Source organism: Leucopleurus acutus (assembly GCF_964270905.1).
Source record: "Leucopleurus acutus genome assembly, chromosome: 4".
In the NCBI taxonomy this organism is placed as follows: Eukaryota; Metazoa; Chordata; class Mammalia; order Artiodactyla; family Delphinidae; genus Leucopleurus; species Leucopleurus acutus.
The window spans coordinates 66,267,599-66,295,342 of record NC_139146.1 but is presented as its reverse complement, the minus strand read 5'-3'; the positions used below and the strand labels follow the sequence as shown (position 1 = coordinate 66,295,342).

The 27,744-nt window shown below is 45.2% G+C and overlaps 1 protein-coding gene across 1 annotated transcript; it reads left to right on the top strand.

The window, feature by feature from the left end:
* The first annotated feature begins 629 nt into the window (after window positions 1-629).
* On the top strand, window positions 630-27,744 carry BEND4 (BEN domain containing 4). Its single transcript, XM_082838553.1, has 5 exons — window positions 630-1,181; window positions 8,380-8,946; window positions 18,894-18,985; window positions 23,407-23,647; window positions 27,249-27,744. Exons 1-5 carry the CDS (start codon window positions 698-700, stop codon window positions 27,464-27,466), a joined length of 1,602 nt encoding a protein of 533 aa, XP_082694679.1. The 5' UTR covers window positions 630-697; the 3' UTR covers window positions 27,467-27,744.

Below are 27,744 nucleotides of genomic sequence, written 5' to 3'. Positions count from 1 at the left end.
AAGACCTTCTGAAGATGTTCCTTTCAGAAAGCTGGGGGAGCAATTCCCCATCAGCAGAAGAACGGGTTGTAATATCTTCCCAAGGCGCACACGCACTCTAGCTACCGCCCCACCCCTACTACTACCAGCCCCTCAGGGCAACCCCGAGAGTTCGGGGTCAAGCAGGCGGCGCCAAGAGCTCTTTCCTAAAACTGAACCCCGCCCACAGCAGCAGGAGCCTCAAGTGCAAGTCTGGGGCTCCGAAGTCTCGTCCCGGTCGGAACCTCGCGCTGTTACCAGGGGACCCTCCTGGTCCCGGCTCATTCCTTCCCTTCCCCCGTCGGAGGCGCACACCCGGCTGGGCGACCACGCGGGCGGCAGCGGCGGCGCCAGGCCCCGCCCCCGCCCCCATTATCATTAGCAGATATAACCCTAAACACTTGCTCTTTACCTCCTTTCTCCCTCCAGGCATTGGTGAGGCAGCCTGTCAATCAGCGCTCGGGCGGCAGCCCCCCGCGCAGGGGCTCGGCGATGCCAGCCTTCGCGACAGGCGGCAGTGGTGGCGGCGGCGGCGACGACGGCGGCCACGGCACAGACAGCCACCCTTCCACGCGCGCGCACTCGGGCAGAGCCGTTGGGCGGGCGGCAGAGGCACCCTCGGAGCCAGGCGCCGGGCGCGGAGGGGGCGTGCGACCCGGGACCTGCCCAGAGGCGCAGAATGGAGGAGGAGATGCAGCCGGCGGAAGAGGGGCCCAGCGTCCCCAAAATCTACAAGCAGCGCAGCCCCTACAGCGTCCTCAAGACATTCCCCAGCAAGAGACCGACGCTGGCCAAGCGGTACGAGCGACCCACCCTGGTGGAGCTGCCGCACGTGCGGCCGCCCCCGCCGGCCTTCGCGCCGCAAGCCGCGGTCTCCATCAGCAGCAGCGAGCCGCCGCCGCCACCGCAGCAGTTCCAGGCGCAGAGCTCTTACCCACCCGGGCCCGGCCGGGCCGCCGCCGCCGCCTCGTCGTCGTCTCCGTCCTGCACGCCCGCCACGTCCCAGGGCCACCTGAGGACCCCAGCGCCGCCGCCCGCGGCCCCCGCCGCGTCGTCGTCCTCATCTTTCGCCGCCGTCGTCAGGTACGGCTCGGGCCCGGCGGCAGCCGCCGCGGGCAGCAGCAGCGCGGGCGGCAACGGCGCCAGCCTGGAGCTCAGCGCAGGTACCAACTCTCGGGAGCAACTTTCCGTCCCGCCACGGGTTGGGGGAGGGGTAGGACCCGGGAAAGAGAAAGCGGGGACCGAGGACAGCCTCCCGCGCGCCTTGCCCAGCGGGGTGGGTGGGGGGTGGGAGGGGAGAGCGGGAGGCTCCCAGAGCCGGCTGAGGGAGCGTCGGGGCGTCCGAGCGCACCCCCAAGGCCTCTACGCGCCGGCAGCAACTTCTGGAGGTTCACCGCCGCCGCGTCCGGGGCTTCCGATGGCGCGCGCGCCTCTTAACAGGTGGCTCCGCCGCTAGCGTCCCGCTCGGCGCCCGGGCAGGGGCGATCGGCGGGGCGGGGGCGGCGCGCAGGCGGGGAGTGGAGGCGGGACACCGTGGGGTGACAGCGGCGGCGGCGCGGGGAGAAGCGGGCGCTACTCTGGCGGTTCTCGGGGACGCCCTCCCTTTCCCCTCCGCTGCTTCACTTTCTCCTTCTGCTTCTTCCCTTTATCTGCCTCTCTCCTCCATTTGTTCTTCCTTCTCTTTTTCCCTTCTCATTTGCCCTCTGGTTCTCTTTTTCTCGCTCACTCTGTCGCGGTCACGCGGCTGGCCCTAGGGCTGCTTTCCTGCTTTTTCCTGGCGAGCGCGCGCTGTCTCTGCCTCTCCCTGGCCCCCTTTACCCGGCCACCCCAGAGTCCCCGCCGGTGTGTGCAGGACGCGAGGCTCCTCTGCAGCAGCCGCGCGGTTGGAACTGGCGCTCGCCCCGGCGGCCGCGACTTAAGGGACGGAGACCTCCCGCCCCTCCCCCCCAGCCCCGGGAACCCCGGGCGCTCTGGGCCCCGCAGGGTGAGCGCTGCTGCACCGCGGGGTCCCAGGCCCCTTAGAAATGACTGCCTTTCGGGGAGCATCCACCCCAGGGTACGCGACTCCTGAGAAAAGCCGGCTCTCCAGCCCAGCGGCGGGGAGGGCGACGGGCTGGTGGAGAGGTCACAGCCTGCGGCCTGCGCCCGTGTGCTCTCTGCTCCCCTTGGACTCGCGGCCCCGTGTATCCCGCCGCTCAGAACGAAAAGTTCCTGCTCAGGCCTTTTATGGCACTTTGGAGCCCCCCAAATCCTGCATATCAGTGAATCCACGGCTTCCTTTTTTCCTAATGAAAATAGGAGCATTGTCTTGAAATGCGTTATAGATGCCTAAGCTCATGTTCTGTTGTTTGTCAGTATTTTGACACAGGAAGGATTGGTTTTGAGAATGAAAACCTAATTACAGGTTATAGTGAAGACTTGCTCTGTCACATCCCTCACTGGCTGGGAGATGTTGGCGAGGTTTTATGTGGATGTCCTTATTGTTTGTGAGGTGTGGTTTTTTCCCCTGTATTTTAATTCCGCTGTGCTTCTATGTTCACTGTGAGGCTAGCCTACTTTCACTTTCCTCATTTTTCTTCTGTTTTCCCCCCTTCTTAGTGAGGTTTGTGTGCTCTCTGGGCTTGGGGTCTGGTTTTCTTATATACTACTTCTTGTTCACTCCTTGTTTATTTCCCGGCTCTGCTTTATCTTCCTTTATCTTTGCATTGTTCAGAAGTTTGGGTCCTTTTTTCCACATTCTATATTTTGCTTACTCCTTTGCACAGCCTCAGTGCCACCATGTTCATTGGGGTTTTCCCCCCTCTTTATCTGCCCAGTTCAGTCTTTAATCTCATCCTGCTTTCTCCTTTCAGTCTTTGCGGACTGTCTTTCTTTCTGTCTTCTTCTTTTTTTCATACAGTATAAATCTACCCCTTCTCATTTCCATTTTCATCCATAGTTTTAACCTTGCCTTTCCCTGCTATTTTTCCTATATTTCTTTTTTCTGCGCCAGTCACTTGCTATCCTTTCCATGGTGCCTTCTACTCTGGCAGTTGCCCCACTCTTTATCCATAAGGAGTTTTTGCTGTTGTTGTTTCCTTCTTACCTTGTTCTGAATGTCTTCTTTTTCAGTGTTTCTTCTAACGTCCTGTTTAGTTTGTCTCTGTCCGCAGGTGGAAATCATATCACTGAATCTAAAGGAGTGGAAAGGGGCTTTTTGATGTCCCTCCAACTCCCTGTGTTTCTTATTTCCTTTTATTTTCAGTGCTGCTGCTGCCTTTTTTTTTTTTTTTTTTTAAGAGAGGTCATAGAGAGGTAGGCTAGATAGCCCCAAGACAGGATGCCATGTACTTGTTGGAAAGATGGGAATTGAATGGTAGTTTTCTGCCATGCAGTGAGGAAAATGGTCAGGGGCAAAAAAAAAAAAAAAGACCATAGTACTAGACATCATGAATTGTGGTCATACTATTAATCATTGGGGGACAAAGCCATCTCTTAACAGGCACAGTGATGTGAGTGGCCATCAGAGGGACAGTCACCTGAAGAGCTGATTGGCTCTTTGAGGAACTAGTGGTTCCACTTTGAACCAATAAGCATGTGTGTACAGACAGCCATCCTAGCACACTGGGTGGGGTAGGGGTAGGGGTGGTGATTTGCTTGTGGCACCCTCACAACAGTGGTACTGCAGGGTCTCAGGCTACCTCGTAAACTGAAAATAGTCAAAATGTCGATGAGATGAAATGAGTCAAGGATGGAAGAGAGATAACTGAGTGTCCAGAGAAAATGCAGTGAAAAGATGAAAGGGTTGAAGTGAACCTCATTTGCCATTAAGGGCCATAAACCATTGAGAGGAGAAATACATGATTAAAATAGATTTTTCAACATTCTTGTAAAATCTCCTGAAGAGTATAATTTTCCTTAAAAGCGGTAATATGCCATGGTTCTAAAAGCCTATTTTTCCTCTGTGGGAGGCTTAGAGTTAAAACCCACGTAGATCTTGATATGCAGCCTAAATTTGGCATCAGGAAATGGGAAATTGCATCTTTAAGCAGAGTACAATCAAAAATGAATTACAATAAATCCTATATAATTGCATAGGTCATTCTCTTTAATGAGATTTTATTAACCTGACTGTCAAGCTTTTGAGGCAGGCAGATATTTTATCTTCTTCAACTGATAAAAGTGTCAGCTATAAACCACCATATAAATATTCATAAATCTACACATCTGCGGCAGCCTATCAGCATCATTCTTTTGGACATTAAAAGCATTCTAATTACTTTCTGTCTAGCAGAGCTGAAATGCTGCCTGTTATAGTATGTGCTTGGCAGGCATGATTGCTTTTGTTTGCCATCACGAATAGCAGCATCCTATTTTATATACCGATGGTCCAGAAAATATTCAGGGATTGACTGAGCAGGATGGATATTAGGAAGCACCATCTGGTTTTGATAGCACTGAGTATATTAACTCATCTGTTAATTTTTGACACATCATTGATTTATTTATTTAGAAAAATTGCATCCTGTTTTGCTGTGTTGATATTTGCCATTAGGGAAAAAAAAATTGGATGGCATTCTTTTTGAAAGACATACAGTAGTTCATTGATTTAAGACAGGGGTGATGCTTCCAAAGATGCTTTCATTTTCTAACTTCTATTTTCTATGCCACGAAGTCCTCTCATAAAAAGAAGTTATATTAATGTTTTAAGGAAATTATCTATTTTGAACTAGTTGCAAATCCTTTGATAGATGTAATATATGGATACAGGGTCGTATAGGTCACAAAAATGTTTTTTCTGCCTCTGCATTTTTAGTATTAATATATTTCACCCTTTGTGGGCTAAAATCAAAAGATTACCACTAATCTTGACTACTGTGATCTCCTTCATAGAAACAGAATACTCTTGGGGATCTGCTGTGATGGGCAAATTCCATTCAAGGCTTTACTTACAAAGAAGGATGTTAAAGTAGGGAGCCCGTGTTTCATTGCTGAATTCCCATCCCTCTTCTTCACTTATCAGATTTAGGATGGATTAAACCACTTAAATTCTGAAGAAATTCTAGAAATGAAGTTTTTAATTACAAAAATAACACGGGTTCGGATTCTGGAATCAGACTGGGCACAATTTGCAACATGATATTAGATCCCGACAGATTGCACAATAAAGCAAAATAAATGAGAGAGATGTGGTCATTTTAGAGTGCTTTGTGATTGTGATTTATTAACATTTTACGGTGTTTAATTTTAAAGAAGTTAGGGATAAACTAGGTTGTTTTAAAGCCTCTCTATAAACTGTTGACTTTGTACTTCCTTGCCATCACTTGACTGGAACATTCTGTGCCTAGTGGGGGAAAAGAGTTTAAAAATTTCAAAATACACGTTCACACTTTGCTCAGTTAAGAATCGTGGATCAGTGGCCATTCAATCGTGTTCATATGAAAACAGAACTTTTCTCCATTTCTTAGCAATAATGGGCATCGTACAGTACTTGTGTTCTAATTATATTCTTTATGGAAAGCTGAAGCACTGCTGGCTGCAATGTGTGTTAAGTGTAAAGATTTGCCATTTCCCACCAAGTATAATAGTAATATTTTTCATCATACTCTTCAATGTATTGACATAAAATACTATTCAACTATAAGGTAGTGAAAAGAAGAGAATACAGCTTTAGGGCTACAGTTGGCATTTTTACATATATTCGTTCTGAGAACAAATTCAGAATGAAGCATTTGAAAAAACTGCAGGCAAGAACCGTTTTATGATTGTAACTATTCTCTGATATTCTGAGTGCACTTTAATACATTATCTTCATAATGTAGTATATTACATAATGATTTTTTTCTCAGCATATTACGAGTTTATCCTTCAGTTAAGAAAACAAATCATGCTTGTCTCTACATCAGATTTTTTTTTTCCCTTAAAATCTATACCCTAACGTGTTTTATCAACATGATTAAAACAACTGAGCTCCTTAGGACATTGGACAGATACATTCGAGCAGTTCTTTCTAGGCAATTCTGTTTTAGCCTTTCCTTTCCTATTTTGTTCCTTTCATCAAGGTTATGTTATAGGTGTATAGGCTGTAAATCACTTGGGACTATTCTGATTAAAATGCAAACAGTAAATACAACTTTAGATCTAGAATGGGATTATAGGATTAAATGAATGAAAACTGCTGGTGTGTTAGAATTGAGAATCGCCAATCAATATTGTCCTTTGATTTTACTAATAAAAGAACAAAAAGCCAGGAGTAAAGAAATGAGAATGCAGCATCTTAAACCTCCCCACTTGTATGGTTCAACTGTTTACTTTCTTGTTTATTCGGTTTTGGTCATTGTAAGATATAACACCCAACTCTTTGAAGTCTTTCTCCATTAAGTTTTGGTTCAAATCATGAGCTCAGTTATTCCTTTCCACCTGGCTGGGGGCAGAGTCATCATCACTTCCAGTGTTCGGTGTGCGAAATATCCTTCCCGTATCCACATCCCTTTTTCTCCAAGGCAGCAAGCCGACTTTATCTTGGCCGCTACTTCAGCCAAGTTCCCAGCCCATCTATCAGCTCTAGCCTAAAACTATACCTGGCATCTAGTTCTTTCTTTAGTACTCAAAATAATCGTGTAAAAAATAGGCCTGTGCCTAATATTTGTGGGATTCAGGGTAAGGGTACAAATGCTGCAAACTAAGATACTCTATTTATTTATAAGAGTCCCCACATGTATTCAGTAAATATTTCTAGAGATTCTGTGCTGGCCCTCAAACCCCAGTCCACACACGGAATATACAGTCTATAAATCTCTCCTGAACTGAAAAGAACTGGCCTCTGTGTTCTGACTTGTCATTTTTCCTGAGAGATTTAGGAACGGGAGCATTTTATAGATTTGGGAGATATGAGAGGTGCTTGCTGTATGCTCTGGGCTTTATGTATATTCTTATTAAATAAGTGAAATAGGAGACTTGTACCCCCTTCCCCTGATATCTTAGTTACTTCAGGAAGAATAGTAAGAAAAAACAAAGTAGAGGCTGAAGTACCACCTGGAGGTTTCTGAAGGTTGGTTTGCTGGTCATCATCCTGGGTTTTCTAGAGAAATCAATTTCTTAATCACAGCTATTTAGTTTGTTGTCCCCATAGAAGCCCTCAAGCATCTCACCACTTTTCACTTTTCAAGGTTATTTTTTTCCCCTCAGAAAAAAATACAGCTAGTCAACATTTCCAGAGACAGCAAGTGACTCGTTACATTTCTATCATAAACAACGGATATCGGCATTTAGAACCTACAATATTTTGTTTGTTACCATTATTCCGCGTAGGGTGGGAGAGGAAATGAGAGGTACCCTGATAGCTCTATATAAGCCCTAAAAAAGTTATCTGTCTCTCTGTGGGTATTTATTGATATGAATAGTGCGTTCTGGGTGGTGGTCCAGAAAGAAGACAGTGTTCTTGTGACGGTTACATTTAGGGTGAATTTTCAAGCCCCTTAGACTGACAACATTAAATCACATTTTCAGGACATTGGGTTTTTCTTTCTTTCTTTTTGAAGTGAGCTGATTGTTTTCTGTTCGCTTTTTGCTTTCCACTGATTGACAGTTAATATGCTTTAGAATACACTTGTGGAAACTAACTGGCACCCTCAGCACATACCATTTAAGAGATTTGGTGGGAGAAGCCCTGAGAAGAGGCACTATTGCTTTTCAGATGATGCTGCTATAGATCAAGCTAAACGCTGGCCTTGACAAGAAATCTAAGTTAGCAGATAAAGTAAAAGAATGGTGAGCACAGATGTTGGATGACACAGGCTTGCTTCGGGGCTCCTCACTATTTGCCTTGTAGGCCCACTCTTTATTTTACCTTAGACGTTTAGTGAGCTCTTCAGAAAGACTCATCGTTCTTCTCCATTTTGCATCTGGGAGCAACGTACTCTCAGCAGGGATTGTATCAGCTGATTAATAGCAAGGGCATGAGGGCACTCCAGAAATAGACGTAATGATTGCTGTAAGCCCTCCTGTCAATGAGGAGTTGAGTCTGCAGGGCTGGCTCGATTCATTAGAGTAAGGATATTAATGAAGCCAAAGGTGTGAGTTCAGACCTGTGCAGGCCGGTTAATAACCACGGAGAGGGAGTCTCTATCCGGTGCCCCCGTCTCGCAGTCCAGCCATTTCCCAGACTCAAGTTAGGGGTGGCTCATCAGGCACCCCACCAGTCACAGAGCAGCCGGAAGCTATGCATCCTATTAGAAGTGGATGCACCAGGTCACCTGTGTGTGTAGCAGGGAGGAGAAGTCCATGTTTTTGACATTTTTTAATGTTAAACTCTAGATCGAGGACCTTACTTGTCCCTTGTCTTGGCTGGCAGTCTCTGACGTGTCTTCTCTTGTATTTCAGAGAGTCGTATGATCTTGGACGCCTTTGCTCAACAATGCAGCCGAGTCCTTAGCCTCTTAAATTGTGGAGGAAAGCTTCTGGACTCCAGCCATTCTCAATCCCTGATTTCTTGCGTAAAGCAGGAAGGCTCAAGTTACACTGAAAGACAGGAGCAGTGCCCTGTTGGCAAAGGGGTCCACAGTCAGACCTCAGACAGTGTAGACATAGAGATGCAATATATGCAAAGGAAACAACAGACTTCTGCCTTCTTGAGGGTTTTCACTGACTCCCTACAAAATTACCTGCTCTCCGGGAGCTTTCCGACTGCAAACACCTCCTCGGTCAGTGAGTATGGCCACCTGGCAGACGTGGATCCTCTAGCAACGTCCCCCGTGCACACACTAGGTGGCTGGACCTCCCCAGCGACATCCGAATCCCACGGTCACCCATCCTCTTCTACGCTGCCTGAGGAAGAAGAGGAGGAGGAAGAGGAGGGCTACTGTCCTCGGTGCCAAGAGCTGGAGCAGGAGGTGGTGTCACTGCAACAAGAAAATGAAGAGCTCAGAAGAAAGTTAGAGAGCATCCCAGGTACCCTGCCCTGTTCCTTGCAAGCCACCTGCAACTCATTCCTTTCCAGTGTCCCATCTGCATGTATGTATGCACGTGTGCTTGTATGTGTGACTTTTTGTTGTTGTTTGGGCCGGCGATGTAGAAGAGCTAGAAAAACCGGCATGCACAGTTTTAGCCTACCAGTGCCAAATGGAAATTTCAAGATGAGCCACTAGCCTTGTCCTGTGTTTAAGCCACAGTGTTCTGGGGTGTAGGCCTGAAAACTATGGTCCAATTAAAAGATGTCTCCACTGATACAAAAGTGATTCCCAGATGTAGTGCAATGAGATTGAAATAGGCCAGGTTCTGTGAGCTTGAATTTTCTTCAAAAAGTGACCCTGTTCCTTTAAAATGGCTTTTGTATTTTTAAAGACTTTGATATATGTGTTTTATTAGTCCATGAGAGAAATTAAAATGAAATGGTAACTACAGAGGCAGGGCTCAGAGAACAAATGGTCTCTTCTAGTCCACTAACTTCTCCCCTTTCTTGTTAAGTTTCAATAGGCATGGTCTCTTTTTAGCGTGCAAACTCCCCCTTAAAGTTAATATGCAACTGTAAACTAAAAGGAATATGTCAACGACAGACCAGTGATTAAGCTGGTCGCAAACTGGTTGTGCTCCTGGCTGAACGCGAGGCATTGTACCGCCTCGCAGAGACACTAGGTCTGCAGAGTAGTAAAGTCATCTTTATGGCAAGATCTTCTCTGGGTTGCAAAGCCATTTTTTTTCCCTATTTGGAAAGCTCCTGATTTTGCCTATATCTTTGAGGTCATTCCTGCATGTCTGTGGCTTATAAAAGACATTAAGACCTTTTTAATCATGCAGCCCATTGATAAAAATTTTTGAGCGTGTATCTACCAATGTACACATTCATTGGTTATTTACATACATATACTTGCATACTAATATGTTCAAAATAAAGCATACATAACATATTTAAAATTTTTAAGGCTGATCCATAAATAGAAATAGAAATCACATTCTTTTCCTAACTCGGTGTCTTTGCACCACCCAGTTTGGCAGCTGAGGTAAAAAGAAGGAAGTGTTGAAGAAAGTTACCCATTTGCTTATTAGAATTGCCAAATCAGAAATTTATTTTCCTTCTGTCCTTTCATTTAAGAGAATTGCCCAAATAGAGCTGAGGTTTGGCTCAGAACGTTTCGGAATTAGATTGAGTGCACTTGTGGGAGAGAAGCAAGAGGTGAAGGAAATCCATTCTCTGTTGTTACATTTGAGCCCTGGGGTTAGGTGCAGAGTCTTGGCGTTGTCCCTGCCAGGCCGGATCTGACTGCAGCAGAGAGACTGGCAGGACCCAGAAGAATGCGGTGGAACCAGAGCGCTACTGGTTTCTCCAAGTCAGAGATATGGGTGCAGCGGACACACTGGGATTTTACAACTTGCACAGTTTCATAAATTATGTGAACTATTGGTTTTACCGCCAAGAGGGTATGTTGCTTCTTACTCCCCACTCCTGTTTCATTAGGGGAGAAGATAGTGTCCTGGAGATCAGCCAACTGCAGATCCTTGCATCAGCCATTCAGAGCTGTGGGGAAGAGTTTCAGAGTGCAAGGACAGGTGACACAAATGTCCAGAGCGTTATTGCCTAATTCCTAACCGTAAATATTTGGTGAGCCGTCTGTCCTTGGTAAACTTACCAAGCAAATTTGGGGTTCACTCTACCTCTTGTTACCTAAATCCGTACAGATGAAATGTCTGTTTCAGAGATAACTCATTGCTGGCCTGCCACTAATCATTGTCCTTCTCTGCTTCCCAGAAAGACGAGAATGCTGCAATTTCTTGAGTCCTCTTGATGGTCAGACATTGAATGACAGTTGTTGAAATTAGGCTAATGATCAGCACTGTTACTGTAAACATTCCACCACTGTTACTGTAAAGAGTCCCCTCCATGAACTTGAACCAATTCTATGTGGAGAGCCATGATTGCTTTAAATAATCCATACTGAAATTCAGCGATATAGAGGAAACTCAGTTTGTCAATTATGAATAGAAAAAAAATAGTGTGAAATGCAGGAAAGATTAGCCATTTGTGATTACTTAACTCCTGGATTCATTACCTAGGGATACCTTAGTATTGGGCGTCAGGTTGAAAGTGCCCCTCGAGATGAAAGACTTGAATCAAAGAGAGACATAACTGCCCTCTTGCCCTCCTCACCTCCCAACCTCCATCTTTGGCTAAACAGCAAACCAGCCTGTGGGTGATCACGCAGGAATCCACTCTGGCATTCTACGAGCTGTGCCTTTGGTGTGGGCAGGGCCGAGGGGGAATCTGTTACGTTTATCCATATGAAGAAAAGTACAGCAATAATACTCTGGTTTTGTACGTAACAAGAATATTTTGCAAGCCGTAACTTTCCTGTGAGATTTGGGATCGATTTTCCCTAAGCAGTATCCGTGCTTCCCAATGATCCCAGTAGGCCTCTGTTATCCTAGAGGCCGTACATTTCCATGGAAGGACCTGGGGCTTTCTTCCTGTAGAATCTGCCCGTATGTTGTACGATCACTCTTCTTACAGCCGAGCAGGGTGGATGAGTACAAAGGGGAGAGGAGCGCGCAGCAGTTAGCGGAGGAAATAAGGTGAGCAAGATGATGGGAGCACCTGCAGTGGGTCAGTTCGGGGGCAGTGTTCCTCAGGCGCTTCCCTCTCTCTCCAGAGTCAGGCTGTTGAGCAACTCTGAGATTCCAGTTTCTTTCTTTTTTTTTCCCCCCTTAAATAAAGCATTTATATCTGGGAGCAGTTCTTGAACTGAGAGTTCAAAAGAAATGAGCCTATTAGTCTACAGGAAAAAATGCTTTCACTTGGGTAGCTGTAAAAGGGGGAAAGGAAGGTGACAGCGAAAGGAGGGACCGGGGAGAGGTATTCTTTCTGGCACCACCCGAGAGGGCCTTTGTTTATTGTATTATTTGTGAAACATTCAACAAAGTCTTATTATCAACTACAGGCAAACAAGGGGCTTCTAGAAAGTGCTGTCTAACTTACTTTCCAGAGTTATCTGCAGATATAGGCAATTACATATTTTATCCCAGGAAATAGCATTAGCACATTTTCTTTTGCATTAGATTATCACACTAGAAAATAGAAAGTCTGTTTAAAAGTTTAAATTTTTTAAAAGAAAGTGAAAATAGGTTAAAAGAAGAAAAAGTCACAAAAGGAAGACATTTGGATCAGGAATACAAAGAGCTGAGAGGTTATTAAAAGAAGAATGATAGGGCTTCCCTGGTGGCGCAGTGGTTGAGAGTCCGCCTGCCGATGCAGGGGACACGGGTTCGTGCCCCGGTCCGGGAAGATCCCACATGCCGCGGAGCGGCTGGGCCCGTGAGCCCATGGCCGCTAAGCCTGCGCGTCCGGAGCCTGTGCTCCGCAACGGCAGAGACCACAACAGTGAGAGGCCTGTGTACCACAAAAAAAAAAAAATCACTTCCACACTACTATATACAAAATAGATAATCAGCGAGGACCTACTGTATAGCACAGGGAACTGTACTCAATATTTTGTAATAAGCTATAAGGGAAAAGAATCTGAAAAAGAATATATATGTGTGTGTATATATATATATATATATATATATATATATAAACTGAATCACTGTGCTGTACACCTGAAACTAAGACAACATTGTAAATCAACTATACTTCAATAAAATTTAAAAAATAATAACTTCCAAAGTAAAATAATTATGACATATTAAAAATACCTTGGGCTTCCCTGGTGGCACAGTGGTTGAGAGTCCGCCTGCTGATGCAGGGGACACGGGTTCGTGCCCCGATCCGGGAAGATCCCACATGCCACAGAGCGGCTAGGCCCGTGAGCCATGGCCGCTGAGCCTGCGCATCCGGAGCCTGTGCTCCGCAACGGGAGAGGCCACAACAGTGAGAGGCCCGCGTATCGCAAAAAAAAAAAAAAAAAAAAATGAAGTTTTCTAAATGCCAAATATAGAGAAGATACACTTATTGTTGATATTAGTAAAGAACTTTCTACTTTCTAAAAAGTACATTTATGATCATCTCAATTTATCTTCATAACTCCAAACAAAAATTAATATTCCCATTTTACAGACAAAGAGGTTGCAACCTGGACAGGTAAAGTCTGTGGCAGACCTCAGATTAGAATCGAAGCCTCTTGACTCCAGAGCTAGTTTATTACCCTCTTCCACCCTCAAAATGTAGTCGATTCTTATTATTCACAGTCGTTCTATTCTGTGAGCTGTGAGCACTGAATCAGCAAGGCATTACTCTGAGGGGAAATACAGACCTCGGTTCCCCAGAGCCTCTGGTTGCAACATTTTCGTCAGCCAATCACAAAACGTCGTTTTAAGTATGTTTTTGTTTAACGAGCCCTTATTTAATATATAGTGTTAGTTGGTTAACACTGAATTCACAGCCAGCAACGCTGTGACTCAAGCCTGAACAAAGCTTATCTAACACGCATTTTCCCCTTGAAGCACATCACAGCCTTGCGCTCAGGAACACTTAGACACCACTTCAACTCTCCGTTCGGGGCTCCTTTTAAACAGCGAAATCACCAAGCAGAAAAGGCACAAAAATGCAAAAACCATGGCACTAAACAGAACATGAAAAGAACCCTTGTTATCGTATGAGGGCTGAAACGAGCAAGCCAAGTGTTACCTTGTTCAACCTCAGCTGGGGGTGTGTGATTCCAGAAATTCAGATTTCTCAGTGACCAGCCAAAGTCCGCAGTGACCGCAAGAGCACCCCAAATACAGATTTGACCGTTACAAATACATTTTAGCGAGTAGACAGATTTGCAGGTCCAGAACCTGCAAATAATGAGGATCAACTGTACTAACTCAGGAGGCTACAAACTAGAGAATTAACCTTGGATTACGTACAAAGTGCTGGTCCTAGGTAAGGATATTCTACGTACGAAGATTTTAAAAAGATAAATCGGTGTCTGTTTTTGGATAACTAGTTTTGTAAGAACAAAAAGCCCTTGGAGTAAGTGGTGTCGCAGTGCCAGTGCTCTCCCGTGCTCGTGCCACCCTCCAGCCCACGTGCCCAGAAGTGCCTGTGGGAGAAGGCTCAGGTCGACTTCTGGTCCCGAGAAACACATTGATCATGCTTAACGTGCGCGTTCTAAGGAGAATGAATGTTCTGAGTAAAAAACTAGAGCGAGTGACAGGAACAGAGAGCAATAAAGGACTGAGTTCTTTTACTCAGGATTTGGTAGAAGTCAGCACGACTATTGGCGGTAGCTGTGAGACTGAGGGACACAGAACAGCGTGGGCTGAAGAAAATGGCTCTGGAGTCAAACCTGGGTTTGGATTTCTGCTCCTGCCACTTGCTATCTGTGGTTTTAGGCAACTTACTTAACCATTCTGAGCCTTGGTTTCCCCTTTCTGTAAGGTGAGGTTAATAATACTGGAATGCTGGAAGTATTAAGTTCATTAAGTAGCAACCGAGTGCCTCCTAGGTGTTCCAGGAAGCACTCAACAAAGAGCAACCTTAAGAAACAGAGAGGCAGGGGGCTTCCCTGGTGGCGCAGTGGTTGAGAGTCCGCCTGCCGATGCAGGGGACACGGGTTCGTGCCCCGGTCCGGGAAGATCCCACATGCCACGGAGCGGCTGGGCCCGTGAGCCATGGCCACTGAGCCTGCGTGTCTGGAGTCTGTGCTCTGCAACAGGAGGGGCCACAACAGTGAGAGGCCCGCGTACCGCAAAAAAAAAAAAAAAGAAACAGGGACGTGGTCCTGTGCCTGATCATACAGAAATCTTAAGTGGTTTTCTCAGATTGTTGATGGTAGTCTTACCTTGTAAAAAGGTCAGCATTCAGTTAGTTACCCAGGTTGGGAGCCGCAGTTCCATCCATAACCATCTCTCTCCCTCCTTGATGTCAGCCTCCTCTCCTCTGGATTCCACCTCGTACATACCCACCGGTATGGGGTCTTCCCCCCTCTCCCCATTGCTTTCATCCAGGCCTGTTTCACCATATGGACTCTTGGGATAGTCACTCAACTCCCCCAGACGCCAGGCTCTGCCAACTGAAAAGGCCCACGTCACCCACTGCTGAAAAGCCTCTATTGGCCCATGGAGTAAATTCCAGCCCCCTCAGTGTGGCACGTGACATCCTTCACTGCCTGAGTCTTCCTGTTCATTTTTGGAGACTCGCCCCTCAGTTCCCACCATACACCGAGTGTTCCAACCCCTCTGGACAATTTGTGATTCCTGAGCCGCTGTGCCCTTGCTTCTGGTCTTCCCTTAACTCCTGCTGTCCTTCCAACATATCCTCCTTTTCCCCACTCAAGAAAGTCCTCCTCAGCCATCAGTACCCAGGTCAGGCGACACCCGTCCATAACAAGCCCCTCCCCCAGTTTCCCGGCAGAATTAACCACTTGCTGTCGTACATCATGCTTGCTTCTGTTGAAGTCTGTATCAGGGCCAGTTTTTACTTTCTGTGTGTCTGTCTCTTCTGGGGTCTTGATACGAGGAGAGGCAGGCTGTGTAAGGTCCTTGAGGATAGAGATTAAGTCACAGTCATCCTCATAACCCCGATTCCCAGCCCAGTGTCAGGCACGTTCTGTTGTAGCAGCTACGCACGTCAATTAAATTAAACAGAGACAGGACATTGTGATAATCAAGAGAATTACCATGCGTCTGTAGGCTGAGTAACACTTAAAGCTCATTGTTTATTTCTAGACATTTACAGTTGCGGGACTTATACTTTACGGAGACGATATGAATAGGACACTTGAAATAAGCACACAGATGGCATGGTCGTCAGAGGACAGTAAACAATTTCAATCTCCCTATAAAATTGTATGTGGTATACTTGGAGGTAAATGTTTTGAGTCTTTAAAAAACAATTATAGGGCTTCCCTGGTGGCACAGTGGTTGAGAATCTGCCTACTAATGCAGGGGACACGGGTTCGAGCCCTGGTCTGGGAAGATCCCACATGCTGCAGAGCAACTAGGCCCGTGAGCCACAACTACTGAGCCTGCGCGTCTGGAGCCTGTGCCCCGCAACAAGAGACGCCGCGATAGTGAGAGGCCTGCGCACCGCGATGAAGAGTGGCCCCCGCTTGCCACAACTAGAGAAAGCCCTCGCACAGAAACGAAGACCCAACACAGCAAAAATAAATTAATAAACTCCTACCCCCAACATCTTCTTAAAAAAAAAAAATTATATAGCAAAGTAGATTAAATAGTACTTGAGGAACAAGAAGAGAAACTGATCAAGATGTTAATGCAATGATCTGCCAGGAAAATTAGGTGCTCGAGACCCAAGCACCCTTAATATAGGCAAAAACAGAATCAGAGCAGTTCTCCTTGGAAGGCCCTTACTTAAGAGTCTCCCAGACAGTACAGCCGCCAACTGTGCAGAGTCAATTCAGTAGCTAAGTCTTCCTGGCCTTCGGCCTTGTGCCCAGATACCACCCACAGGACCCACTTGCCTTCAGGAGAGCCTTACAGCCAGTAAAGTCACATGAAATTCCACTTTCTTCCAGCGCATGTGCATCAGCCGGCCTCGCTCAGGGCTTAGCACTGCTGCCTAAATACTGGGGGTGTAGAGATGGGAGAGTCGTCCTCCAAGCCCTTCCAGGGCTACACAGGCAATACTGAAGGTCATATATAGCAAAGGAAGGGGAGATAACAGTCATGTAGACATTCTTCAAACAACTTCTAAGTAGTTACAATCCATGCCCACTGTAGAAATTTTTTTAAACTGGTTTTTACAAGGATGATAAAGGATAAAGGTAATAATAACTGCCCTAATTCTGTTACCAAAATATAATCATTTTAAATTATTAACACTTTGGTTTATTTCTTTCCAGTCTCTTCTCTGCGCACATAATTATTTTTAACATGGTTGAGGTCACACTGAATATTGAGTTTTGTAAGCGTTTTTGTGCTTCACTTAAACACTTCTTCCCTAAACAAACGTAAAGTATGGATAAAGTATCAGAAGAAGTTTCGTTCAAATCTTAGTGAGTATTTACAAATTTTACTAAAACTTCCAAACTAAAGTCAGAGTAATACCTCTCACATGTCACTTGGAAAAGCAGTGACGTATACACAGTTGCATTGCTGCTACCGAGGTCCTTCTTTTCAGCAATGTGTAGAAGGGACTCACGACAGAAGTTAAATGGAGTCCCAAAGGCCACACAGCTAATGAAAAGCCAGAACTCAACAGCAAACTTGTTTCCTGTCTCCGTTAGCTTCTCAAGGCTTCTGCTTTTTTCCTGTAATCCGTGCCCATTGCCAGAAGATACATTCTCACTCACTGAGAGCAAAGTGGGTTAGACTGTTTGTTTGTGGAACTCTAGTAATGTGGGAAATTCTTGTTTGTCATTCAGTTAACTTGCTCAAACTTTTTGGTGAACACTGCATACCCTAGCAGAAATGGTGTGGTTTAGAAAGTGGATTTTCTAGCTCTCAGTGACTCAGAGTCTCTACTCAGCCATACCCAGGGTGAAAGTGTCTGTCAGAACATAGAACTGTTGGCCAGTAAGTGCGCCCCTTCAAAGGAACTTGGGCAAGGTCTGGCAGAATTATAAATAAAACAAAGGGTTTAGTTACATCAGGGTGGGCTCTAAAGTGGGTTAGTCTTTTAATAGGATGATGAAATTAGAGGTACTTGACAGGTTTTATTAAACTTTGGTTTAATAAAAGTCCTACTTCAAACTGATACACACGTGCCTTCTTTTTGTTGAAGGCACAATCTTGCGGTTGTCCTGAAACTGCTTCTTTAATTTGAAGAATATATTCAAATGACTATACAAGAGTGACCTATGACACAGGTCTGTAAGACACAAGTCTATAAGGATGTTATTTAAGAAAATATTTTTTGGCAAGAAGAAAAATTTCCTAACCTACTTCTACTTCTTATCATTCAAATTCTTCAAAAAGATGGTGATGTAGTTTTTGATTTATGTTGCAATATGATGTCACCTGAAAAACCCAGAGCTGTTAGCAGGAGACAAAGATAATTTCAGTTTGCTCTCAAAAAAGTGCTGAGAAAAATGAAGTGAAGAAGGCTCAGTGGTGATACTTTAAAATTAGGGTTTAGGTTAAATATTTATTATTTTCTTCAATGTGACAAAAACATCTTAAGAAAACACACAGCCAAGACAGATGATGGCAATAATTCGTATCCGTTAGGTTATTTACTAAGTTACCAAGACCTTTAAAAGCAATCAGTTAATACTCTGGAAAGGGCTCTAATACAAATCTTAAAATATAAGAATTATTTATGCAATGGTACAAAAAAAATGTCAGACTCTATGTTGGGTTAACATCTGTTCCGTTTTATTGTGATTATTCAGTGATTCTGTAAGACTGTGCCTCACAAAATATAGTGCAACAGTTAATGAAATACATAATAACCGAATCTGAATTGGACCAGATCGGGTGAGTTTCTGGAGAGGGGAGGAGTGAGACACTTACCAGAAAAACTACATGTGTCTGTGTCAGGAAGCAGGCCTAAAGTGCATGGCTTACTGCTTTACTGAAGAACTAGGAACGAATGGCACTACAAATGAACATTATATCATTGATCCAAAACCAGTGAAACATTAGTTTTCAGTACTTTAATTTTAAAAAGTACCGTCGGGTGCTAATGTTACAACTTGAGTAAAAGAAGACGTGTCTCTTCGGTGAGTTGTTCAGTGTGATATCATTATTATTAACCCAAATTCATCTTAGAGTAGGTTTGACTTAAAAGTTTTCAGTGAGCTGTGCTGAGCCTAAAAATTCTCCCCGAACCATAGCATCTGTTCTATATTTACAAACTGAAATAACTACAGATGTCAAATGAGAGAAGATTCTATTTCCTTTAGAAAATGAGTCTTTTTTTTAGAAGTTTGCATCAAAAATCTTTTTAAACCTTAAAGCTTTTTATTTTCCCAGCACAAAATAGCTAATGTGCAATTGTTGCAATCTCTTCTACCCAGTGCCCTGCCAGACGGTTTTAGACTACCTGAAGACGTTGCTTCAGCACTACAACCAGCTTGTGATCCCACAGCCAGCCGACCAGCCGGCCGAGGTAGGTCTCATTCCATGTGGAATTTCCTTAAGATGAAGCATCCTGGTAGTTTAGCCATGTATATATATACCAGAACAGATTGGCTAGCAAAATACATGTTTGACTCTGAGGTTTATGGGTGAGTATATATCCTGTGGAGGAAGGTTATGCATCGTGAAGATTCAACTCTGTACTCTGAGGGGGAGAAAAAGAAATAGTTTAAATCCTGCGGGCAAGTCTCCCCCCATTCTTCTGGCACAGAGAACCCACCTGTCGTTCCCTCAGGCAGAGCCAGTGTGTGTTCCAAGTCTTCCCACCCTGAAAATCAGCCCTCCTTTGATTCTCCCTCCATCCCTCAGTGATTATCTTTTCTTTCTCCTTCCATCACCCGAAGCATCCTATCGGCACCTTCATCCTACACCACGACACATCCCGCTCCTTGAAGGCTGGGCCCAGGTCTCGTCCCCATTGGCATCCCCAGTGCGTGTCATCGAAGGCATTTGCTGAATGGGGACCTCATTCTTCTCCGTGATTAAACACTTGAAAGACTAGTGTATATTCATTGCTCCACTCTCAGTTCTCCTTTGCCCTCCCCTGCCTCCGTAATCCGGCTCCACCTCCACGACGCAGCGCATGGTCTGCGAGAGCCCCCCCAGCCTGCTACTCTCCCAGTTGTCCAGTCCAGGGGCCCATTTTCCAGCCCTCGTCATCCGCAGGGCCTCACCCCTCCTCCAGCTGCTCCCTTTCTCTGGGCCTTTGTGTCAGGACTCTTGTGGTTCCCCGACCGTTTCTTATTAAGCTTTAAGGAGTTTTCCAACCACCGTTCTCTGGACTTTGACCTTTCATCTCTCCACTACCTTTCTCTGCTCAGTTACGCTCTCTCTGAACATCAACCATGCGTGGATTTACGAGTCCCAAATTTAGATCTAGACCCCAATCCCCAGGACTCGACTCCAGACCATTGTGTCCTGCTGCCTGACCAGTGGAACTCACCATGCCTCCTCTGAATACCCATCGTTACTCCTGTTTCCTCTTCAATAAAAGCAGCACCAACCCTGGGCAGAACCTTTCGAGGCATCACAGACTCTTCCTCTTCCTCATTCCTGACGGTCACGTTGAACAGTCTCTTGTCTCTAGTTCATTCTCAGTCACATGTCACCTGGGCTGTCGCAGTAGATTCTTTCTTCTCCGTGCTCCACACTGGAAAGTTATTTTTCTAAAATACAGATCCAAAGTAAATGTCACATGCTTAAAATCCTTTGCTCCCTAAAAATAGGGTCCACATTTTTTTTTTTAACCGACCCCTCTTTTAAACCCAAAGTCTTTCCAATCATTTTCTTTCCTTTTTTTTTTTTTTAAATTTATTTATTTTATTTGGTTGTGCCGGGTCTTAGCTGCAGCAGGTGGGCTCCTTAGTTGTAGCTTTTGGGCTTCTTAGCTGCAGCATGCATGTGGGATCTAGTTCCCTGACCAGGGATCACACCCAGGCCGCCTGCATTGGGAGCTTGGAGTCCTACCCACTGCGCCACCAGGGAAGTCCCGGGTCCACATTTTTTAACTTGACATTTCTATTATACAAAAAGCACATCTGAAAAGCCCACTTCTTCCAGAAGCTCTTCCTGATTGCCACACTCTTCTGTGCTCAGAGAGCACATTGTTCATGAGACTAAATCAGAACTTACTTAAAAGTTAATATACACCTCCGTCTTCCATCTGGATATGACTCTATGAAGACATTAAATAAGTGCTGTTCAAATTGGTTTGTTCAGAGTGACTTGACAATAGGTCAGAGTTGGTATAGGTCACCATTACCCTTTTGGTGGCTAATATGAAGAGAATTCTATAAAAATATAAAAATAAGGGAAATATCTACATTTCCTCCAGATAGGACTATTTAAAACTTTATTACCCATCATTATCGTTATTACTGTATTATTTTTACTGTCATTTCAGGCAAATGAGCATCTTCTCAGTAGTATTATTTAATCATATTTGATTTCTGTTAGCTGTGCTGAAACAGCATGGGTAACCTCATCCACAGCACAGAGCAGTCTGAGTTGTTTGGGGCTATAAATGACTTTCTCTCTTTCTCCTTCTTCCTTCCTCCCTTCCTTCCTCTCTGCCTCCTTTCCTTTCTTTATTTCTTGAAAATGGCCTCCAAATGGTATTTCTACATTTTGGAAGGGCTGTTGAGCTCTTCTGCAGGAGTGGATGCTTTCAAGCTTGGAGAGGGCACCTTCCCTGGATTGCCAGCTCTCTCATCTCAAGCACCTCCCATCTTGAAATAGCCTCAGCTCTTGTTTTAGGGGCAACTCTGAATTTGGGGACAGGGTTCCCAGCTGTGCCTTTTGACTTGTGAGACTTTGGGAGAGGATTTAACCTTCTTGGCCAAACAGCCACGGGCATTCTGGCTTGCCAGATGAGCTCACACACCCGAGGGAAAGCTGTTTTTAAAACATACAGCGGGGCTTCCCTGGTGGCGCAGTGGTTGAGAGTCCGCCTGCCGATTCAGGGGATGCGGGTTCGTGCCCCGGTCCTGGGAGATCCCACATGCCGCAGAGCGACTAGGCCTGTGAGCCATGGCCGCTGAGGCTGCGCGTCCGGAGCCTGTGCTCTGCAACGGGAGAGGCCACAACAGTGGGAGGCCCGCATACCGCAAAAAAAAGAAAGTTAAGAACTCTTCATTGTAGCCACCGGTATTGAGTGTCTGCTCCGTGCCAGCCGCAGTAGTATTTACTGCATCAGTCACCCACCCGATGGATGTTCCTTGCACCTAGTATATGTCAGGCACTGTTCTTCCTTGCTATCTGCCTCCTCCTCCCCCCAGCCATAACCTTCTGTTCCTTATCTTTGTGGAGGACACCCCCGTTGCACCTGGGAATCATCTTCACTCCTCAGTCCCCCGTACCCTGGCTCAGTGGATTGGTTGCCTGACCACCTTGCTTTTACATCTCTCATCCTCACTTCTCCATCGGCACTGCCCGTCACTCCAGTCTTCCCTCCATCTCTCCCCTCCTGCCGTGAAACAGCAGCCTGGGCTGAAGGACCCTTCGGAACCTCTGGGCTCCTGCCCATCTTTTGATCATACGTAGTACACAGAGCCAAGGGTTGGTTTATGCTCCCGAGTACTCGTATTTTAAACCCATGATAATTTAGTTCTTCCCGTGTTATAGATGGGGAAACTTTGGTCCAACGAGTTAAAGTAATTTGCTCACGAAACAACAAATAAAACCCAGAACCGAGATTTAGTTCAAACCCAGGCTGACTCTAAATTCAAACCACAAACCACCTCCCTCAGCTGCTTCCCTTAAAAAGGACACAAAGTCACACTCCTGCTATTTCAAGGGAGTATGAATGCTGCGGTGATGAGTTTCCATGGGTATAATTCAGTCACAGTTTCATAGCCATACCTGCTGCCTCTTTCTTTCCTGTTGGCTCCTAAACCATTTGCCCTTCTCAGAGCTTAACTGAACAGAGCACTTTTTAAAATTAAAACCTATCAGTTCCAAATAGTGCCAAATTTATAACCTGTAGTAAATTTGCAGAGTTGTAAAACTGAGTGAGTTTCCCTTCTTTATTTTGTACACCTTAATTACTGGGGAAGAAGTACATTAAAGCTGAGATCATGGGTTAATTAATTTGTCCTGGACTGTAGAATTTTATGGACAACGAGAGCTAAAATAATGGTCGTGTAGGTGCAATTGACTTAAACATGGCTTATAAACGTTACAGAAATTCCTGTAATTAGTCCCAGTGCAACTATTTAGCCTGGGAATTTTATAGCAGACATAAATTATGAAGGTGAAAAGTAAGAAAAATTTTGAGTTGACATAGTGGCATTTGCAGAAGCTATAATTTGAGAAAACTTGTTTTGCATTATTATTAGTGATTTTTGTTTGTTTCCACAATGCCCCCCCTTTAAAATTCACTGTTTAATGTTTCCACTGAAATACAATGGCTATCAGATATTAGGTGCATGAAACACAAAAAAATACCTTATGGAAGTAGCCCACCAGCATCATTTCTAAAAGTACTTAACCGCCAACCAAAGGATGAAGAGACCTGTTTGATCACACTCTTCAAAGTCATTTTTGCATATTTTAATAGATTGAAAAGGAAAGTTACAGGTTATATTTAAATAGTGTTCCCTGTCATTGGATCTTGACACATTTTAACCTACCTGTTAAAATGCAAGTTATAAATAGCTCCTCTTTCAAAGGTGTTCATTATACCTCATTGGCTCTTGTTATAGAAAATGCAAATGTAATTTGAAAAGTGCCCCGTTCTGAGTGTGAGCAATTACTTGTGCTCTTCAGTACCTGGTTCATTGTCAGTATAGCCACTTGGTTAAAAAGCATGTTTGCCTTTGAAATGGAGATCGCCTGGGCTGCTGGCCGGCTGGCCGGCCAGGTAGGTAATGAGAAAATATTTCGCTTTTGCAGGGAAGCAAGCAGCTGTTGAACAACTATCCTGTCTACATAACGAGCAAACAGTGGGACGAGGCTGTAAATTCTTCAAAGAAAGACGGGAGGCGGCTCCTTCGATACCTCATCAGATTTGTTTTCACAACCGATGAGCTTAAGTACTCATGCGGCCTTGGGAAAAGGAAAAGGTCAGTGCAGTCAGGAGAGACAGGTCCTGAAAGACGCCCTCTGGATCCAGTTAAAGTAACATGCCTCCGAGGTACTGCATCCTTCCACTCAGTGTCCATCTGTGATCTCATTTCACCGCATTGGCTGTGGCTCCCCCGTGCAAGTGTTCAGCCTTTACTGTATTTTGGTTTCTTTCCGCTGAGACGTTATAGGCTTCATGTGGCCCATCTCCTTGGTATCAAGAAGTCCTTTAAAAATTCTTCGTTTGCTTTAGCACTTAATGGCACATAGCACTGCATAGCACTTCATGTTTCACGCTTTAAGTTCAGATTTTCTTTGCTGCCCGGGAAGGCGACCTCCAGCAAAGCTGGGGCACTGGGGAAAGCACAGAGGAAAGGAAGCCGAGGAACCTCAAAAATTATCCCAATTTCATTTGCAGCCTATGACGCCCTCCCCCAATCTAGCTACCTTCTCAAGAATACTTGGCCCAACTCCTTCAATTTATTTAGAATCAATTTTCTTCAGGCCTAAAGTATTTCTCGCCCACTCAGATTTTCTTCTGTTCGGTTTTTTTAAAGTTTCTGTATTAAAAAATACTACTCAGATAATACCATTTCCTCAGCATTAACAGCTGATTACTTTGCAGCTGATCCACACTACGGATAGGCCAGGCAGAGGGTAAGGAGGTGTATACGGTTGATTCAGTGGGTGCAAATAAATAAACACAGACAAGTGGAAACATTATAGTGCCAACAAAAGCGCATTCACACCTGAAAAATCCATATCAAATAGCTCAAATGTTAACCTATACAGTTCAAGAGTGATCTTATTGGTTGGAAAGACAATAAAGATTTACTCTGGACAGGGATCAAAATATTTCCTGGTGAAGAAATCACACTGAAAAACCTTATCACTGATAAGGCCTTAGTCATCAGAAGGGACACTCACTCCTGCACCCCTCTGGGCCTGCCCACAGTGACTGTCAGCGTGCCTAAGGTGCCTGTGTAGTATTTGTTAGTAGCGGAGATCCCCAGACCCACCCTGAACTTCTGATTCAGCGGGTCTGGCGTGAAGACGGGAGGCACGCATTACTGCACCTCATGACCACCCCAGGTGATTGATGCTGGTGGCCTAGACTTGAGAAAACCACCTAGAATGAAAACACCAGCATTAACTCAGCACAGGTATGCTGGAGCACCCCCTGTTGGCCAGTCTGAAAATTCTACTTACTCAGAGTGACTGGGTAATGGAAATTTCCAGGGGCTGTCTTAGCAAACTAGCCATAGTTGCCTTTTTCCCCAGCATCATCAGAGCAGACGGAGGCAGCAGAGGCAGTGGTGAGCTTGGGGGCTGTCCTGAGAGCCCGCTCCGCGAGTACTCTGGAAGTTGCCCTGAGGCTTACAAGGGAATCAGGATAAGGGGCCCCACTAAGGTATCCCTTTCCAGAAATCCTTGTTAAACAATTTATATTTTAACAAGCAAGTCAGTGAAACCGAGGGATTAATATACGTCTCAAAGCACTAGTGTCAGTGCTGCGGGACCCACTGTGACACAGATGCAGCCCAGGCTGCCTGACCAGAACGTGCACTCTCCAGCAGGGAGAGCTGGGCAGGATGCACAGGCTTCCACCCGCCCATGGGTGGAGAATGCATAGGCAAGAACTGCTGATTGTGTCGGGGCGGTCGGTTAGAGCATTTATGTCTGTCCCAAAGGCTGAAATCCTGGGGCCTTCCTGTGACCTAAATGGGATTCCCCTCCTGCAGGTTTATGCTTGCTGACTCCCAGGGTGGACACCCTTGTGGTCAGCAAGATTAGAATGGCCAAGGAAGCCTCAGACAGTTGGACACTTGAGGGATGGAAAGCAGGGTGCTTCGGGGAATGAAATCAGATTCTAGGCTGGCCTGTCCCCAGGGTGGTTTGGCCCCGGAAGGAAGGGGGGTCAGTGATGTGAGGACGCTTCCTATCCGGGTAACAGAATGAGCTCTGCTTTTAGCCTGTAGTAGTCTGGCACAACGTTAGGGGAAATCCTGTTGCAGCAGCGGGCACTGAGGAGGGGGAGGGGGAGGGAGGTGTCACAGAGCAGCACGTTCTTAGAGGGGCGGGGCTGCCGCATCCTCAGCAGTTAGCCTTGACTTCCTCTCCTGGATACTTGGAGTCTTTCATTTCTCTGTGTTCATATGAGAGTGGGGAATCTGTAGAGAGAGAAATTACTTAAACAGTTTTTGAATACTTCCTGAACCCATGAGGTAGGGAACCTGAGGAAGACAGAGGAAGAGAAAACAGAATGCCTGGATTCTGGAGTTGATAGCCTGGCTGGAGATGATTTGAGGACATAATGAATAGACGTGAATGCAAGGAAAATAATAGGGAGAGGACTAGATATTTGAGCACTCGTGGTCCCAGAATACCTCCTTTCTCTCTGCTCAGCATTATAATGACCACGACCTAGGTTTGAAAAGCATCCTTCGGTGTTTCCTAGGCCTGTAGCCCAGCATAGACCATCTGGTTCCTGACAGTTTTGCAGGGCGAGGAGCTGAATAAACACAGTTGTGTCCCCCAGGAGGGCCACTAGGGCTGGGACTTAGGCGAGGTGAACGAGTCTCTCACCTCAGGCATGGAGTTGAAGGGGATGCCCCTGTGTCTCTGCTAAGATGGGCACAGTTCAGTTCATGGGATTTTTTTGGGTCCAGGTACTTAAAAGCATCAGCTTCCATGGGCAAATAGGGTCGGGATTTCACAAATAAATTTCAGACAAATCCAGTCCTACAACCAGAACCGTTGTCTTGTAGAGGGAGCAGTGCTGGCGAAGAAATGGTGTGTAAATGGCAGTCACCTTGAACTTTCAGTGAGCTGTGGAAAAAAAGCACAGTTTGACTTAGAACTTTTCCCAGAATGCTCATTTCAGTCGAACTTTTTCCATTTCAGTTTACGGATGTCCATATTAAAAGAGCTGTGTAGGAACTATACATGTCCCCTGACTCCCTGAGAAAATAGAGGAAGGGTTAATGTGAGCTCAACCCAAGGGAGGCCAAGTTTGTTTCATTGGAGTCTGAGCTACTTTTTGTATATTCTTTCTTCCAGGCATGCTAATTGCTTTCTGGTGATATTAAATATTTAGAGGAAAAGTCATCTAAAAACTATTTGTCAGTACACTTATAGATCTCACAATTAGAGAAATAAAGTATAGCCTGTAGTAACATTTTAAGAATGTAAAAACCTGAACCAAAACTTAGGCAATTTCTTACTCATTGAAATTTTTTTTTTTTGCACTTAATCTACAAATCAGTAGCTGGTTAAAGAACACCATCTGATGATATTTGCTGTGCTTCTGGAGATAGTTAACATTCTAAAAATGTGAGCATGTTAACAACAGGGTTTTGAAATGTACTCTTAACTTTTTTTTTACCAAGCATGGTGCATACCATGCCTCGCAACTCAAATTTACCTTTCATAGCAATCGTGCCTTAAGGGAATCACTCTCACTTATGTAATTTTTACTTTTGCACCTGAGTAGAAAATGTGTATGGCGTAAGTTGGGTCTAATAAGTGACATCATCATGGCATTACATCGGATGTCCCATAAAGCTTTTCTTATAGAGCTTCTGTTAAAGTTTAAGCAGCCTTCCTATCATTCGCTGCAAAAACCAGCTGTTTTTCTCTCTTTTTTTTTACTGTTGTGTGTATTCCTACAGAATTCATTAGGATGCACTGTACCTCCAACCCCGACTGGTGGATGCCCTCGGAGGAGCAGATAAACAAAGTGTTCAGTGACGCTGTGGGTCACGCTCGGCAGGGGCGGGCAGTGGGGACTTTCCTGCACAACGGAGGCTCCTTTTATGAAGGGATCGATCACCAGGCTTCCCAGGATGAAGTCTTCAGTAAAAATTCCCAGGACGGGTCTGGTGATTAGCGGACAGAATGTTTCCACACTAGCAGCCGGTCCTCTCAAGAGTTCCAGTTGTGAATGTTCTGTTACCATCACTTTAGAATCCAGAGCATGTCACTCTGTCACATCCTAACGGAGTTAAAGGTTTACACATCCTAAACCTTAACTCTTGACCTACTGCCACAGTTCCTAGTACAAACCCATTTTAGGGTTGTTTGGGAAGTCTATGGAGCCTACAGAGATTTTCAGAGTATTACATTATACAAAGAAAAAATGACAATTGATTTTAAATGATGACTAGT